The sequence below is a fragment of the Callionymus lyra genome, chromosome 19 (genome assembly GCF_982586985.1).
Source record: "Callionymus lyra chromosome 19, fCalLyr1.hap1.1, whole genome shotgun sequence".
Lineage (NCBI taxonomy): Eukaryota > Metazoa > Chordata > Actinopteri > Syngnathiformes > Callionymidae > Callionymus > Callionymus lyra.
The window spans coordinates 3273570-3290031 of record NC_141836.1 but is presented as its reverse complement, the minus strand read 5'-3'; the positions used below and the strand labels follow the sequence as shown (position 1 = coordinate 3290031).

The 16462-nt window shown below is 38.4% G+C and overlaps 1 protein-coding gene across 1 annotated transcript; it reads right to left on the bottom strand.

The window, feature by feature from the left end:
- Window positions 1-4547: 4547 nt before the first annotated feature.
- On the bottom strand, window positions 4548-16187 carry dalrd3 (DALR anticodon binding domain containing 3). Its single transcript, XM_087782229.1, has 12 exons — window positions 15800-16187; window positions 10456-10763; window positions 10094-10398; window positions 9979-10037; window positions 9565-9666; window positions 9412-9476; window positions 9205-9346; window positions 9022-9148; window positions 8902-8960; window positions 5937-6053; window positions 5812-5880; window positions 4548-5752 (listed from the first exon to the last, which is right to left on the bottom strand). The coding sequence occupies exons 1-12, from the start codon at window positions 16016-16018 to the stop codon at window positions 5633-5635; spliced, it is 1692 nt and encodes a 563-aa protein (XP_087638355.1). The 5' UTR covers window positions 16019-16187; the 3' UTR covers window positions 4548-5632.
- Between the last annotated feature and the right edge of the window lie 275 nt (window positions 16188-16462).

The window sequence follows — 16462 nt, the reverse complement described above, 5'->3', positions numbered from 1 at the left end:
AAACTTGAAACAAACGCATTTTAAATGTTATTTCTTTCTTTAAACACGTTTATTGTGTCGTGAGCAACACCTACGATGATACTTCAGCACGAGTGTGTGAGTCTCTGCTGCACGTGTTTCTTCATTAACATCCAGATCTGTGATCGAGCGTCTCTGAAGGAGTCGTATATAGATTAGCATATATGCAAATGTGACCACAGCCTCGTTTGCATTCGTCCACAACTTTGAAGCTGAATTGGGACGATCTTGGATTCTTCTGTGGACGTGACAGTCGCTCTGACACACGTGTGACAGGACTTACCATAGTGAGGAACATAGTAACTGACCCTCCTCCAAAGAGAGACCGGTCGGATGCACTTTCATTTCCACTTCAGATTATTTAAGGCCAATTTAACATGTTCATTATTAATTTAATGAAATTTTGACACATGAGCTTCACATGTAGTGATGCACTTATCTCACTATACCATACAATATTTTCATCTCACAATGCGACTCAATACAACATATTCTGCTCAAGATACAGTACAACATACGTCAGTACACTTAATTTTCATGAATAATTAATTTTATTGACATCTTCTGATTGTTTCTCTTTAAGTTAAGTTAATTGAAATGAAAGCAAAAATATGCCCAAAAATCAGGTTAATAGAGGCTGGAGTTGACTGTATCCTCTTGTCCTCAGTCAACGCCGGGATCTTGCAGGAAGTTGAATTGCAGCACAAAAATGAAAGCTGTGGATATTTTCATGTTAAACGTCAATAAAAAATGTAATTGTTTCATTTTATAGACACTGAATACAAACAAAGCAAAAATAGATTTATTCTGACAGGAAAGTTCATGAAGGTTCAGAAGCTCAATTGCAAGGATGGTAATCAAAGAGGAGAGTTTAAGCTTGTTGGACGGAGTAGAGAAGGTTCGCTCAACATCACAGGAGGAGAGTGGGAACCATGTTTCTGGCAGCTCAGTCGTGCACTGGATCCTGGCCAGACGGGATTCACTGCAGTGATCTAGTGGAACGTAGTCTGAGGTTTCTTGAAGTTGAAGGTGAGATTCTGAAACGTGAGATGGATGATATGAAATCACTATTAACAGATTCGTTTTTTTCTTGGATACGAATCAAAAATCATTTTTATTTGTGTTTATTTTTATCTGAAAAATAGTTTGTGTGTTTGTATTGAAGCAGAACCAGTGAGCAGAAGGAAGTGAGTGAGCGTCGGGTCATAGTCGGGCTGAGAGACAGATGTTGTATCAAGAGTTGATCAGATTAAATCACTGAGACTCTGTTGAGGGAGGGAGGGGCTTGTTGGACTGCAGCGCCGCCAACATGAAAATAAACCTAAAACACTTGACATTCACTTCTCATTTAGTCTCTCTTTCTCTTTCTCTCTTTCTCCCCCTCTCTCTCTCTTTCTCTCTCTCTCTCTCTCTCTGACAAATAATAAATAAATATTTATAATAAAAAAACGTTGAAACAGAGTAACTTATGTTAACATATTTTAGGTCTGAGGTAGTACAAATAAATAAATAAACCTAAAACACTTGACATTCAGTTTTCATTTAGTCTTTCTCTCTTTCTCCCCCTCTTTCTCTCTTTCTCTCTCTCTCTCTGACAAATAATAAATAAATATTTATAATAAAAAAACGTTGAAACAGAGTAACTTATGGTAACATATTTTAGGTCTGAGGTAGTACAAATAAATAAATAAACCTAAAACACTTGACATTCAGTTTTCATTTAGTCTCTCCCTCTTTCTCTTTCTCTTTCTCTCTCTCTCAAAATGTAACAGATATTTATAATAAAAAAAATTTGAAACTTAATAAGCAATGGTAACATGTTTCAGGGCTGAGGTAGTACAAATAAATAAATACGCAAAAACAATTGCATGGTATTGATACTGTTGAAGACGAGTAATGTATCGAGATACAACATTTAGTAAGTGAGTCAGTAATGGTTATTTCTAGGGCGGCTTTTTAGACCAGGGTCACAAAGAACTTTAACAATAACAAACAATATACAGTTAAAATATATCCTTTAAAGATCAAGACACATAAGACAAACACAGGAGTCTTTAGGTTTCCTTTTTGGAGTTTTGAGTCCTAGTTTCAAATATCCAGTGTCAACCGACTGGAAACTCTGCGCTTTAGTTTAAAATCTGTGCCTTAAAAGCAACGTGTTCAAAATGAGAATCTTTTTAAAGAGGAGCAGATCATTAGTTTCTCCCTCCTCCCCCTCTGCACCTCCAACCATATCCTGAGGCGAGAGACCCTCGGTTCATAGCAATTATGAAAAAGCCAGAATCCTCATTTAGATGATTTAATTCAATTCACTTCTCTGTCTGTGCAATTATGGACCAACAAAGAACCTCCTCAGGAACCGCCTCCTGCTGCTCCTGCTGCAGGTCTGACCTGGACCTGGTGGACCTCCTCATCTTAGTGACGGTTCATCACTCTCTTGTCTTTTCTTTCTTTCTTATTTTGAAAGACCCTATGACTCTTGACACGTTAAGACCCTTATTTTGGTATTAACTCAAAGAAATAGTTTCAGAAATGAATAAAACACAATGTTTTTTTTTACGGTTCTGTTGTGTCTTGTGGAGGATCTGATACAAATATCTAGTATATAAGTTTATATCTATATTCGTCTGTTTAGGTCAGATGTTAGCTTAGAAACCAGGACTGTAGTTCAAGTGTCACGTCACAAAAATACAATAATCTAGTTTAGAAAAGAACTATATAAACGATGTATAGTAACAAAGACATTCGTATCTTCTGTAACAACACGTTGACATCATTCTAAAGATGCTGTGAACTGACTTCATCCTCCCTGTGAGCGTCAAACACCAGTCAACGTTTAATACCTGACAGCCTCTTAAATCCGCTGGAGTTTTAATGAAAGTGTCAAACTCGACTTGACACGTGCACTTATTTTCTCACAAGAATTCCCTCTCGCCCCAGATTCTGGATTGAGTTTAAGGAAGGAAAGACTCTGAGCTGCGATGACTCCAGTCTGCTGCAATCTTTGACTCCTCTCTCAACCTTTTCATGTGTGTGTGTGTGTGTGCGTGTGCGTGCATGTGCGTGTGTGTGTGTGTGTGTGCGTGTGCGTGCGTGCGTGTGTGTGTGCGTGCATGTGTGTGTGTGTGTGTGTGTGTGCTGAGTACCCACAGGAGCCTCAGTAAAGCATCATTATTCCCAATATTTGTACGAGTTCGTCTCCTTTTCTGTTCACCGTCTCTTACCTTGATCCAATTCTACCCGTCAATTGTTCACCTACTGGCCTCTCTTCTATTTTCGCTCCATCCCTCCTTTATTTCAAGCCTCAGTCCGTCTCCGCCTCCCGTCTTCCCCTCCGCCCGTACTCTCCCCTCTTTCATCAAACTTCTTTATTTGTCTCTCTTTATTCTCGGGGGCCGCCCCTGACCCCATTCATTCATTCATCTCCTTTCAAGCGACTGGATGCGCTCGCAGCGATGACTCTCCTTCCTCCACTTTGACTAACATTAGCCACTTTCCTTCCCCTTCTCCGTCTCTCCCTCCGTCCCTCCCTCCCTCTCTCCCTCCCCCTTTTGTTTGGCTGCAACCCAGAGCCTGGGGGAGCGACTGACGGCAGGAGAAGGAGGTCTTGTACATGGGGGGTTCTGACTGGTGCCGAGTGAGATGAAAAGGATGAAAGCTTGTGGACTTTTTGTTCTCCTTTCCATCCATCAGTGCTGTTGTTTTAAAGTAGATTAAGCTGAAAATGAAGTTGTTACATTTAGAAAAAAACTTTTTATTACAAACGACACCAATTATAAAGGTGATAAAAAAGTAAATATTAATTAAAATGTAGATGTATAATGAACTGAAAAAAACACATATGAGAGATTTTAATTTGACGCTCTGGGAGAGGAAAACATAATATTTGATCTCATTTTTCAGTCGTAAATATTTGATGCAATAAAAAAAACAATTTTAAATCTTTTATAGTTAAATGTAAGACCATATCACTGAACTTAAAATACGCATGTTTACCCCCCAACTTGCTGGATGCTCAGATTCTTAAGTGAATATTATCATTTGAAGAAACTGTTATAGAAGAAATCATCGTAACAATGATATTAATGTAACAGGCGCGCCCTCGTGTGGCGAACCATCTGTACTGCTAATAAAGTAATACACAGAAAGCATGTTTAAAGGCTTGTTTACTTTACTGAAAACATGTCAACGCAGCAAACCTTCGATGGATCCAGTCACCAAATATAGTAATTAAAATAATAAAAAAAATGAAATAATCAGTTAACTTTAGAGCTGCCCTCCCAGAATCACTGATATCATAAACTAAACTGTCTTGTTTTTTTGAGACCCTCTCTGTTTATAAATCTGTGTCAGAGAGGTTAAGAAATAAAGAGATGGTTCTATTCCCTGCAGCATCAAAAGATAAAAGGAGACACGCTGGAAGAAGCAGGTCAAGGCCTTGAATGTCGGTTACTTTTTATACTTTTCATTCACTCAATATAAACGGACACAGTTATTTTCCCTCAGCTTTAATAAAACAGTCGCAGTGAACATCAACAGTGTTTATTTTATTATTTATTTAAATGACATGTTTGTGTCATTACAACATAGAGCAGGACAAGACGGTATAAAACAAACACGCGTCAGTCATCGACCCTCCTTTTACAAGTCCTTTGAATAAATAGAAGTTTCTTCAGTTCATCTGGAGACGTGAGAAGAGTCCGTCATATCTTCTTCATGCCATGCAACCGTCGGTGGGCATGCAGCGCAGGATGTTGTAAGATTTGTTAAGACATACAAAGTTTGCATCAAAAAGGTTCAAACGAGTATATATTGATGATGAAATCCTCTTTCAATGGACATTTATCAGCATTTTTTTTCTTTAAAGACATGAAGCTATGGCACAGTGAGCAGACGAAAGGTTTCTCTAGTCGGTATAAATACTTGTTTCAACAAATAGTAACAGATTATTTGTCGTCTCCATGCCGTCGCATGCACTTGTTTTACTGTAACTTCTGAAGTCACGTCGAAACACTGACGATTATCAGTTCGCTGAGCGGATACTGAGGGAGAATCTCAACTGGTATCCAGAATATAGACTCTGTACGTCGCTCCGTAATAAATAGTTGAATGACATTTATACACACAGGTGAGGAGTCACGTCACGTGTTAAGACACATCAATACATTGCGGTTTGGCACGAGAATGTTGTGAAGATGACGGGATTAAACTCTATATATGGCTCTTCTTTATTATTGTTCTTATATTTTCTGTCACCATTCCAGAGCAGCTTGCAGGACCAGATTCGTCTAGTTTTGTTTGATGGGAGGAAAGCGGTGTGTGCAGGTTCAAGCTGGACTCGAACCTATGCACGTGTGGATCCATCAGGGCTCGATTAGTGATGTCTGATGTCGAAACGAAGGATAATTCTGGCTCATCGTCTGACATCGTGGCAAACAGTTGTCGTCACTTTGGGTAAAAGTGTTCAATAAAAAGTCATTTAATAAGATCTTCAAGAAACATTTGTGCACAGGTAGATTGACAGGTCCAGACCAGGTGTGTTTGACGACAGGTACATGTTTGTGATGAAGGTGCATATGTGAGGTGCTGGGGTCAGGGGTGAAGGGGTCACACACTATAGTTGTCTGATGGGCGGCAGGTTGAGCGTGTCCAGGGCGCTGTGGTAGAGTTCCCTCAGAGCCCTCAGCAGGTACAGACGACAGAACATCTGGTTGAACAGATGTGGCAGCGGCTCCTGCGACAGAGCGAGAACATCAGAAAACTTCTCCAGGAGAAGAACGAAGACGTTCTCACCCCCAACACGTGGACTCTGTTGTAGTAGGAGCTGAAGTCTTTGCTGAGGGTCACCAGGAACTTGCACATCTGTAACAAACGCATCGTCACACGTGTCGCGGCGTCATCGCTTCTTGACCAACTACCTGCTCGGTCTTCATGTGGATTCTAGCTCCGCCCCCTTTGTGCTCCATCACCTGACCCGTCTGTTCCAGCAGCTCCGTGAAGGGAATGAGGTAGTTGAAGAGGAGGAGCCACTCGCCCTGCAGAGAAGAATTTATTATAGTCTTTAGACTTCATGTGATTATTAGTCAAGAATCTGTTGATATCACGGTACTGTGTCAAAAATATGATATATAGTGATATATTGTGATAGTGTAGTAACAAGAATATATGTGTAGTATTGTCCAGTACTTGACTCTGGTGTTGTGATAGTGTAGTAACAAGTATATATGTGTAGTATTGTCCAGTACTTGACTCTGGTGTTGTGATAGTGTAGTAACAAGTATATATGTGTAGTATTGTCCAGTACTTGACTCTGGTGTTGTGATAGTGTAGTAACAAGTATATATGTGTAGTATTGTTGAGTACTTGACTCTGGTGTTGTGATAGTGTAGTAACAAGAATATATGTGTAGTATTGTCCAGTACTTGACTCTGGTGTTGTGATAGTGTAGTAACAAGAATATATGTGTAGTATTGTCCAGTACTTGACTCTGGTGTTGTGATAGTGTAGTAACAAGTATATATGTGTAGTATTGTCCAGTACTTGACTCTGGTGTTGTGATAGTGTAGTAACAAGTATATATGTGTAGTATTGTCCAGTACTTGACTCTGGTGTTGTGATAGTGTAGTAACAAGTATATATGTGTAATATTGTCCAGTACTTGACTCTGGTGTTGTGATAGTGTAGTAACAAGGATATATGTGTAATATTGTCCAGTACTTGACTCTGGTGTTGTGATAGTGTAGTAACAAGTATATATGTGTAATATTGTCCAGTACTTGACTCTGGTGTTGTGATAGTGTAGTAACAAGTATATATGTGTAATATTGTCCAGTACTTGACTCTGGTGTTGTGATAGTGTAGTAACAAGGATATATGTGTAATATTGTCCAGTACTTGACTCTGGTGTTGTGATAGTGTAGTAACAAGTATATATGTGTAGTATTGTCCAGTACTTGACTCTGGTGTTGTGATAGTGTAGTAACAAGGATATATGTGTAATATTGTCCAGTACTTGACTCTGGTGTTGTGATAGTGTAGTAACAAGTATATATGTGTAGTATTGTCCAGTACTTGACTCTGGTGTTGTGATATTGTAGTAACAAGTATATATGTGTAGTATTGTCCAGTACTTGACTCTGGTGTTGTGATAGTGTAGTAACAAGTATATATGTGTAGTATTGTCCAGTACTTGACTCTGGTGTTGTGATAGTGTAGTAACAAGTATATATGTGTAGTATTGTCCAGTACTTGACTCTGGTGTTGTGATAGTGTAGTAACAAGTATATATGTGTAGTATTGTCCAGTACTTGACTCTGGTGTTGTGATAGTGTAGTAACAAGGATATATGTGTAATATTGTCCAGTACTTGACTCTGGTGTTGTGATAGTGTAGTAACAAGTATATATGTGTAGTATTGTCCAGTACTTGACTCTGGTGTTGTGATAGTGTAGTAACAAGTATATATGTGTAGTATTGTCCAGTACTTGACTCTGGTGTTGTGATAGTGTAGTAACAAGTATATATGTGTAGTATTGTCCAGTACTTGACTCTGGTGTTGTGATAGTGTAGTAACAAGGATATATGTGTAATATTGTCCAGTACTTGACTCTGGTGTTGTGATAGTGTAGTAACAAGGATATATGTGTAGTATTGTCCAGTACTTGACTCTGGTGTTGTGATAGTGTAGTAACAAGGATATATGTGTAATATTGTCCAGTACTTGACTCTGGTGTTGTGATAGTGTAGTAACAAGTATATATGTGTAGTATTGTCCAGTACTTGACTCTGGTGTTGTGATAGTGTAGTAACTAGGATATATGTGTAATATTGTCCAGTACTTGACTCTGGTGTTGTGATAGTGTAGTAACAAGTATATATGTGTAATATTGTCCAGTACTTGACTCTGGTGTTGTGATAGTGTAGTAACAAGTATATATGTGTAGTATTGTCCAGTACTTGACTCTGGTGTTGTGATAGTGTAGTAACAAGGATATATGTGTAATATTGTCCAGTACTTGACTCTGGTGTTGTGATAGTGTAGTAACAAGTATATATGTGTAGTATTGTCCAGTACTTGACTCTGGTGTTGTGATAGTGTAGTAACAAGTATATATGTGTAGTATTGTCCAGTACTTGACTCTGGTGTTGTGATAGTGTAGTAACAAGGATATATGTGTAATATTGTCCAGTACTTGACTCTGGTGTTGTGATAGTGTAGTAACAAGGATATATGTGTAATATTGTCCAGTACTTGACTCTGGTGTTGTGATAGTGTAGTAACAAGTATATATGTGTAGTATTGTCCAGTACTTGACTCTGGTGTTGTGATATTGTAGTAACAAGTATATATGTGTAGTATTGTCCAGTACTTGACTCTGGTGTTGTGATAGTGTAGTAACAAGTATATATGTGTAGTATTGTCCAGTACTTGACTCTGGTGTTGTGATAGTGTAGTAACAAGTATATATGTGTAGTATTGTCCAGTACTTGACTCTGGTGTTGTGATAGTGTAGTAACAAGTATATATGTGTAGTATTGTCCAGTACTTGACTCTGGTGTTGTGATATTGTAGTAACAAGTATATATGTGTAGTATTGTCCAGTACTTGACTCTGGTGTTGTAGTATTTACAGACCACATGACTCTTGACAAAGTCGGAACTGCTTTAGTTTCTTTTTAAACCAAAATATGTCCAAACATCAGCTTTAAAAGCTGCTTGACTCACTGTATCCTCTCGTCCTCAGTCATCACGGGGATCTCGCAGGATTTAAGCTTCAAGAATTATGTTTAAGGAAACCGGATATTAAAGAGGTTCTCAGTTTTATATACTGTATATATTTATATATATATCTATATGTTACATATGCATAAATATTCCATCTACCTCCTCTTTGAGGGCCGAGAAGTCCAGCTCTGACCCGTCAGGGATCTCCGGGTACTGACCTGCAGACGAACATGTGAGTCTCTGTTGCTATGGTGACATCAGCTGACAGGTCGGTCTCACCCTTCTCCACCGCCCTCTCGTAGCTGTCGAACAGAGTGTGTAGTCGGGCGCAGTTGTACATGACGAACACGCCTCCTCGGGGTCCTTTGGTGGAGACCCCGCCCTCCTTCTGGACGTCCAGGGTCACCTGCAACAGCCGTCAGTCAATCTCCCGCAGCTGTCAATCATGGAGACCGGACTCACGGGGCTGGTGTGGACGGTCGACAGCAGCTCGAACCGTACGGTGGCCGAGGTCATGACCTTGATGATGTCGTCCCACGTTTGACCTTCAACTTGATCCCCGTACTTCATCTCAGAGGCTTCCTTCATCTGTCCTCGTCTGAGCCTGAGCGAGATAAAGTTTTCTTTATTGACACCGGGTTCGGGAACAGCTGATCGACGGTTACTTACTGCAGATACTGAGCGGCCGAGAGTTGAGAACCGGGCGTCTTCACCGGCCCGCACACCAGGTGTTTCTGGGGAGCAGCAGCACGGGTGAGAACGACAACAACACAGTGTTGTGTGTGTGTTGTGTAGTTACCCGAGTGTGTGTTGTGTAGTTACCTGAGTGTGTGTCGCCCCGCTCGCCCGCCACAGCATCGCGATCTGCTGCTGACGGAACTCGTCCTGATACGAGGTCACGTGCACGACTGTTGCCATGGATACCTTGGATCGAGCCGAGAGTTAGTTTGTGTTTTATTGACCGTCTGAGTCGAGCTGAATTGACTTTTTTATTTCATTTAATTCAATTTTAATTATTTAAAAAAGGTTTAATTTGTTTTTAATTACTAAGATAAATTGAATATTTTCAAAATAAATGATTTTTACAGTTTGATATTCCAATAATTTAAAATTAAATTATCTAAATTCAATGTTTTTTTTAATTCTTAATCAAATGTCGCTATATTAGCGTCACCAGACCAAACCAAACGAGCGCCGAGTCATGGATGGAACGATCAGTTCTGCTGCTGGACTCACCGTGCAGTCCGCAGTGGCCCGGTCCAGGTGGGCCAAGTGTGCGATGCTGTCTCCATGCACTGGAACACACTCGTTTAATCGTCGTAGAACTTTGACTCACTTCCGAGCACCTCACCTGTGCAGGTGCCCACGCTGGGGTCGTATCCCAGCAGCCCCTCCTCCTGAAAGACCTGCTTCAAGTTGACCCGGAGCGACCCCTCGTTCTCCGCCTCCTCCGCCCTCTTCCCTCCGTTGGCCCTCCAGCATCGGTCCGTCTCCCTCTCTCTGAACCTGGACTTCTCCAGAGCCTCCCGGATCTTCTCCTCCAGACCCTCGGCGTCCCGGTTGCTCTGGACCGTGGGCCAGTCGATCCCCAGGTCCCTCAGGAAGTGGACCAGGTGGCAGTGGTCGGGGAGGGCGGGGCAGTACGAGACCGTGAACCTGCGATTCAAACGAACGTCGGCGTCGATGCGCGAACAAAACCCTGTGACCTCCTACCCTTGTCTCCTCAGCAGCGCCCCCAGGTGGTCCGTCAGCAGGATGGTCCGGAGCTGGCCGAGCGTGAGGGCGTCCGGGGAGGGGGCGTCGGGTCTGGGGTGGAGGGCCGGACAGTTGAGGACCAGGCGACCCTGCCTCTGACCGTGAGGGGTCAGATACTCGGCGCCGCCGCCCGCCAGCACCGCCTTGAAGGCGGCGGGTCGATCCACCCGCACCCGGAGACCCTCGCCCATCACCTCGCCCCCCGCCACGGGGAGCACCCCACGACCACGGGGGGACAGGACCCTGGACATCACAGCAGGAGGAACCTGGAGGAGAAGAGAAGGTCAGAACGATTACACACCGTCGTCATAAATACACAACAATATTAACGTTTACACACCTTCATGATCATCAACACTCACATTCATTTAATCCTTCTTTTGCTCACATTTCTGTTTGTTTTTTAAAGTTCTTTGTTTCCCTGAATCATAGTGGATTCATCATATAATTGGATATGAATTTGTAATATAATATGATATAAATACGATAGTACGTAGGATAATAGTTCTCTGTCGACTAATCTAACCGCTCGTGAGTATTTGTCTGAACAGAAACACGTTTATGTAACGTTTGTACACAGTGACCCACATTAAAGTCGTGCACGTGGGTCAATAATTGATGCTTCAGGCTGAAGCGTCTGCTCACAAACGTTTCTCTAAAGTGGTCTTTTTGTCATCGTTGTCTATCCGTGTCATCATAGAAATATTCAATGTCTTCTATAATTTAATTGTGATTCACTTTACATTGACTTCAGATCTCGTTTATTTACATTTGTTGTTAGATTTAGTGGAATCATTTGAAAAGTTGTTTGTAACACAATGAGATTGAAGTAAATGACAGTTGATTATGAGACGAACAAACATCGTGTAACAAAACATGTGTGTATTATACATCATAGTGTGTAGTTTATAAAACTAAAACATGTGTGTATTCTACATCATAGTGTGTAGTTTATAAAACTAAAACATGTGTGTATTCTACATCATAGTGTGTAGTTTATAAAACTAAAACATGTGTGTATTCTACATCATAGTGTGTAGTTTATAAAACTAAAACATGTGTGTATTCTACATCATAGTGTGTAGTTTATAAAACTAAAACATGTGTGTATTCTACATCATAGTGTGTAGTTTATAAAACTAAAACATGTGAGTATTCTACATCATAGTGTGTAGTTTATAAAACTAAAACATGTGAGTATTCTACATCATAGTGTGTAGTTTATAAAACTAAAACATGTGTGTATTCTACATCATAGTGTGTAGTTTATAAACTAAAACATGTGAGTATTCTACATCATAGTGTGTAGTTTATAAAACTAAAACATGTGTGTATTCTACATCATAGTGTGTAGTTTATAAAACTAAAACATGTGTGTATTCTACATCATAGTGTGTAGTTTATAAAACTAAAACATGTGTGTATTCTACATCATAGTGTGTAGTTTATAAAACTAAAACATGTGAGTATTCTACATCATAGTGTGTAGTTTATAAAACTAAAACATGTGAGTATTCTACATCATAGTGTGTAGTTTATAAAACTAAAACATGTGTGTATTCTACATCATAGTGTGTAGTTTATAAACTAAAACATGTGAGTATTCTACATCATAGTGTGTAGTTGATAAAAGTAAACAAACATGCGTGTATTATACATCATAGTGTGTAGTTTATAAAACTAAAACATGTGTGTATTCTACATCATAGTGTGTAGTTTATAAAACTAAAACATGTGTGTATTCTACATCATAGTGTGTAGTTTATAAAACTAAAACATGTGAGTATTCTACATGATAGTGTGTAGTTGATAAAAGTAAACAAACATGCGTGTATTATACATCATAGTGTGTAGTTTATAAAACTAAAACATGTGAGTATTCTACATCATAGTGTGTAGTTTATAAAACTAAAACATGTGTGTATTCTACATCATAGTGTGTAGTTTATAAAACTAAAACATGTGAGTATTCTACATCATAGTGTGTAGTTTATAAAACTAAAACATGTGTGTATTATACATCATAGTGTGTAGTTTATAAAACTAAAACATGTGTGTATTCTACATCATAGTGTGTAGTTTATAAAACTAAAACATGTGTGTATTATACATCATAGTGTGTAGTTTATAAAACTAAAACATGTGTGTATTCTACATCATAGTGTGTAGTTTATAAAACTAAAACATGTGTGTATTATACATCATAGTGTGTAGTTTATAAAACTAAAACATGTGTGTATTATACATCATAGTGTGTAGTTTATAAAACTAAAACATGTGTGTATTCTACATCATAGTGTGTAGTTTATAAAACTAAAACATGTGTGTATTCTACATCATAGTGTGTAGTTGATAAAGGTAAACAAACATGTGTGTATTATACATCATAGTGTGTAGTTTATAAAACTAAAACATGTGTGTATTCTACATCATAGTGTGTAGTTGATAAAGGTAAACAAACATGTGTGTATTCTACATCATAGTGTGTAGTTTATAAAACTAAAACATGTGTGTATTCTACATCATAGTGTGTAGTTGATAAAGGTAAACAAACATGTGTGTATTATACATCATAGTGTGTAGTTTATAAAACTAAAACATGTGTGTATTCTACATCATAGTGTGTAGTTTATAAAACTAAAACATGTGTGTATTCTACATCATAGTGTGTAGTTGATAAAGGTAAACAAACATGTGTGTATTATACATCATAGTGTGTAGTTTATAAAACTAAAACATGTGTGTATTCTACATCATAGTGTATAGTTTATAAAACTAAAACATGCGTGTATTCTACATCATAGTGTGTAGTTGATAAAAGTAAACAAACATGCGTGTATTATACATCATAGTGTGTAGTTTATAAAACTAAAACATGTGTGTATTCTACATCATAGTGTGTAGTTTATAAAACTAAAACATGTGTGTATTCTACATCATAGTGTGTAGTTTATAAAACTAAAACATGTGAGTATTATACATCATAGTGTGTAGTTTATAAAACTAAAACATGTGAGTATTCTACATCATAGTGTGTAGTTTATAAAACTAAAACATGTGAGTATTATACATCATAGTGTGTAGTTTATAAAAACTAAAACATGTAAGTATTCTACATCATAGTGTGTAGTTTATAAAACTAAAACATGCGAGTATTCTACATCATAGTGTGTAGTTTATAAAACTAAAACATGTGTGTATTCTACATCATAGTGTGTAGTTTATAAACTAAAACATGTGAGTATTCTACATCATAGTGTGTAGTTGATAAAAGTAAACAAACATGCGTGTATTATACATCATAGTGTGTAGTTTATAAAACTAAAACATGTGTGTATTCTACATCATAGTGTGTAGTTTATAAAACTAAAACATGTGAGTATTCTACATCATAGTGTGTAGTTGATAAAACTAAAACATGTGTGTATTCTACATCATAGTGTGTAGTTGATAAAAGTAAACAAACATGTGTGTATTCTACATCATAGTGTGTAGTTGATAAAAGTAAACAAACATGCGTGTATTATACATCATAGTGTGTAGTTTATAAAACTAAAACATGTGTGTATTCTACATCATAGTGTGTAGTTTATAAAACTAAAACATGTGAGTATTATACATCATAGTGTGTAGTTTATAAAACTAAAACATGTGAGTATTATACATCATAGTGTGTAGTTTATAAAAACTAAAACATGTAAGTATTCTACATCATAGTGTGTAGTTTATAAAACTAAAACATGTAAGTATTCTACATCATAGTGTGTAGTTTATAAAACTAAAACATGCGAGTATTCTACATCATAGTGTGTAGTTTATAAAACTAAAACATGTGTGTATTCTACATCATAGTGTGTAGTTTATAAACTAAAACATGTGAGTATTCTACATCATAGTGTGTAGTTGATAAAAGTAAACAAACATGCGTGTATTATACATCATAGTGTGTAGTTTATAAAACTAAAACATGTGAGTATTCTACATCATAGTGTGTAGTTTATAAAACTAAAACATGTGTGTATTCTACATCATAGTGTGTAGTTGATAAAGGTAAACAAACATGTGTGTATTATACATCATAGTGTGTAGTTTATAAAACTAAAACATGTGTGTATTCTACATCATAGTGTGTAGTTTATAAAACTAAAACATGTGTGTATTCTACATCATAGTGTGTAGTTGATAAAACTAAAACATGTGTGTATTCTACATCATAGTGTGTAGTTGATAAAAGTAAACAAACATGTGTGTATTATACATCATAGTGTGTAGTTTATAAAACTAAAACATGTGTGTATTCTACATCATAGTGTGTAGTTGATAAAAGTAAACAAACATGTGTGTATTCTACATCATAGTGTGTAGTTGATAAGAGCAAACAAACATGTGTGTAGTAGTATTAGTGTGTATTTAAACTATACATCACAGTGTATAGTTGATAAAAGTAAACAAACACGTGTGTAGTAGTACTAGTGTGTATTCAAACCCACCTGTCCGTCTGCATACAGTGTGTTGATAAGAGTAAACACACATGTGTGTAGTAGTACTAGTGTGTATTAAACGCACCTGTCCATCTGCATACAGTGTGTTGATAAGAGTAAACACACATGTGTGTAGTAGTACTAGTGTGTAGTAATACTAGTGTGTATTAAACGCACCTGTCCGTCTGCATACAGTGTGTTGATAAGAGTAAACACACATGTGTGTAGTAGTACTAGTGTGTATTAAACGCACCTGTCCATCTGCATACAGTGTGTTGATAAGAGTAAACACACATGTGTGTAGTAGTACTAGTGTGTAGTAGTACTAGTGTGTATTAAACGCACCTGTCCGTCTGCATACAGTGTGTTGATAAGAGTAAACACACATGTGTGTAGTAGTACTAGTGTGTAGTAGTACTAGTGTGTATTAAACGCACCTGTCCGTCTGCATACAGTGTGTTGATAAGAGTAAACACACATGTGTGTAGTAGTACTAGTGTGTAGTAGTACTAGTGTGTAGTAGTACTAGTGTGTATTAAACGCACCTGTCCGTCTGCATACAGTGTGTTGATAAGAGTAAACACACATGTGTGTAGTAGTACTAGTGTGTAGTAGTACTAGTGTGTATTAAACGCACCTGTCCGTCTGCATACAGTGTGTTGATAAGAGTAAACACACATGTGTGTAGTAGTACTAGTGTGTAGTAGTACTAGTGTGTATTAAACGCACCTGTCCATCTGCATACAGTGTGTTGATAAGAGTAAACACACATGTGTGTAGTAGTACTAGTGTGTAGTAGTACTAGTGTGTATTAAACGCACCTGTCCGTCTGCATACAGTGTGTTGAGGACGGTGCTCGGCGACAGGAAGTCTCGGTTCCTCAGGTTCTTGGCGCTGCTCTCTTTGAACCAGAGCTTCTCCGGGTCTGGGAAGATCCTCTCGTCCTCGTGGACCTGGTCCATGGCCCCCCGCAGAGCCGAGCTCAGAGCCCGGACGGTCGGAGTGATCCTGAGCGGAGCAGACTCGTCCATGTTCTGCATCCTCTCTGTCGCGATAGTGTGTCGCGATGTGATGACGAGGACGAGCCTCGCAGGTCAGTCGTCAGTCCTCGTCAGTGATCGTCAGTGATCGTCAGTGGTCTCGTGGAAACTCGGCATCAGCATCAGTCCAGTTGTTCCTCCCGAGGAACTATTGACATGTCAGCTGTTGTTCTCCTTCCTGCCGTGTTTCTGAGCGTGACCGGAGCGGAAGTCACTCGCTGTCGCCACCTACTGGCTGGAGGCTTTATTGACGCGAGGAAAACTAGTTGAATTTTCAACCCATGTGTTGATACACTTTCTTCAGTTAGGTTTAGTTAATTAAATACAAATCTGGTTTTATTAAGTCTGCTATATAAAGTTGGATTCAAGTGTGTATGTGCGTGTGTGGTTGTGATGTGTGTGTGTGTGTGTGTGTGTACAAAACTCTCTTTTCATTGAAATGTT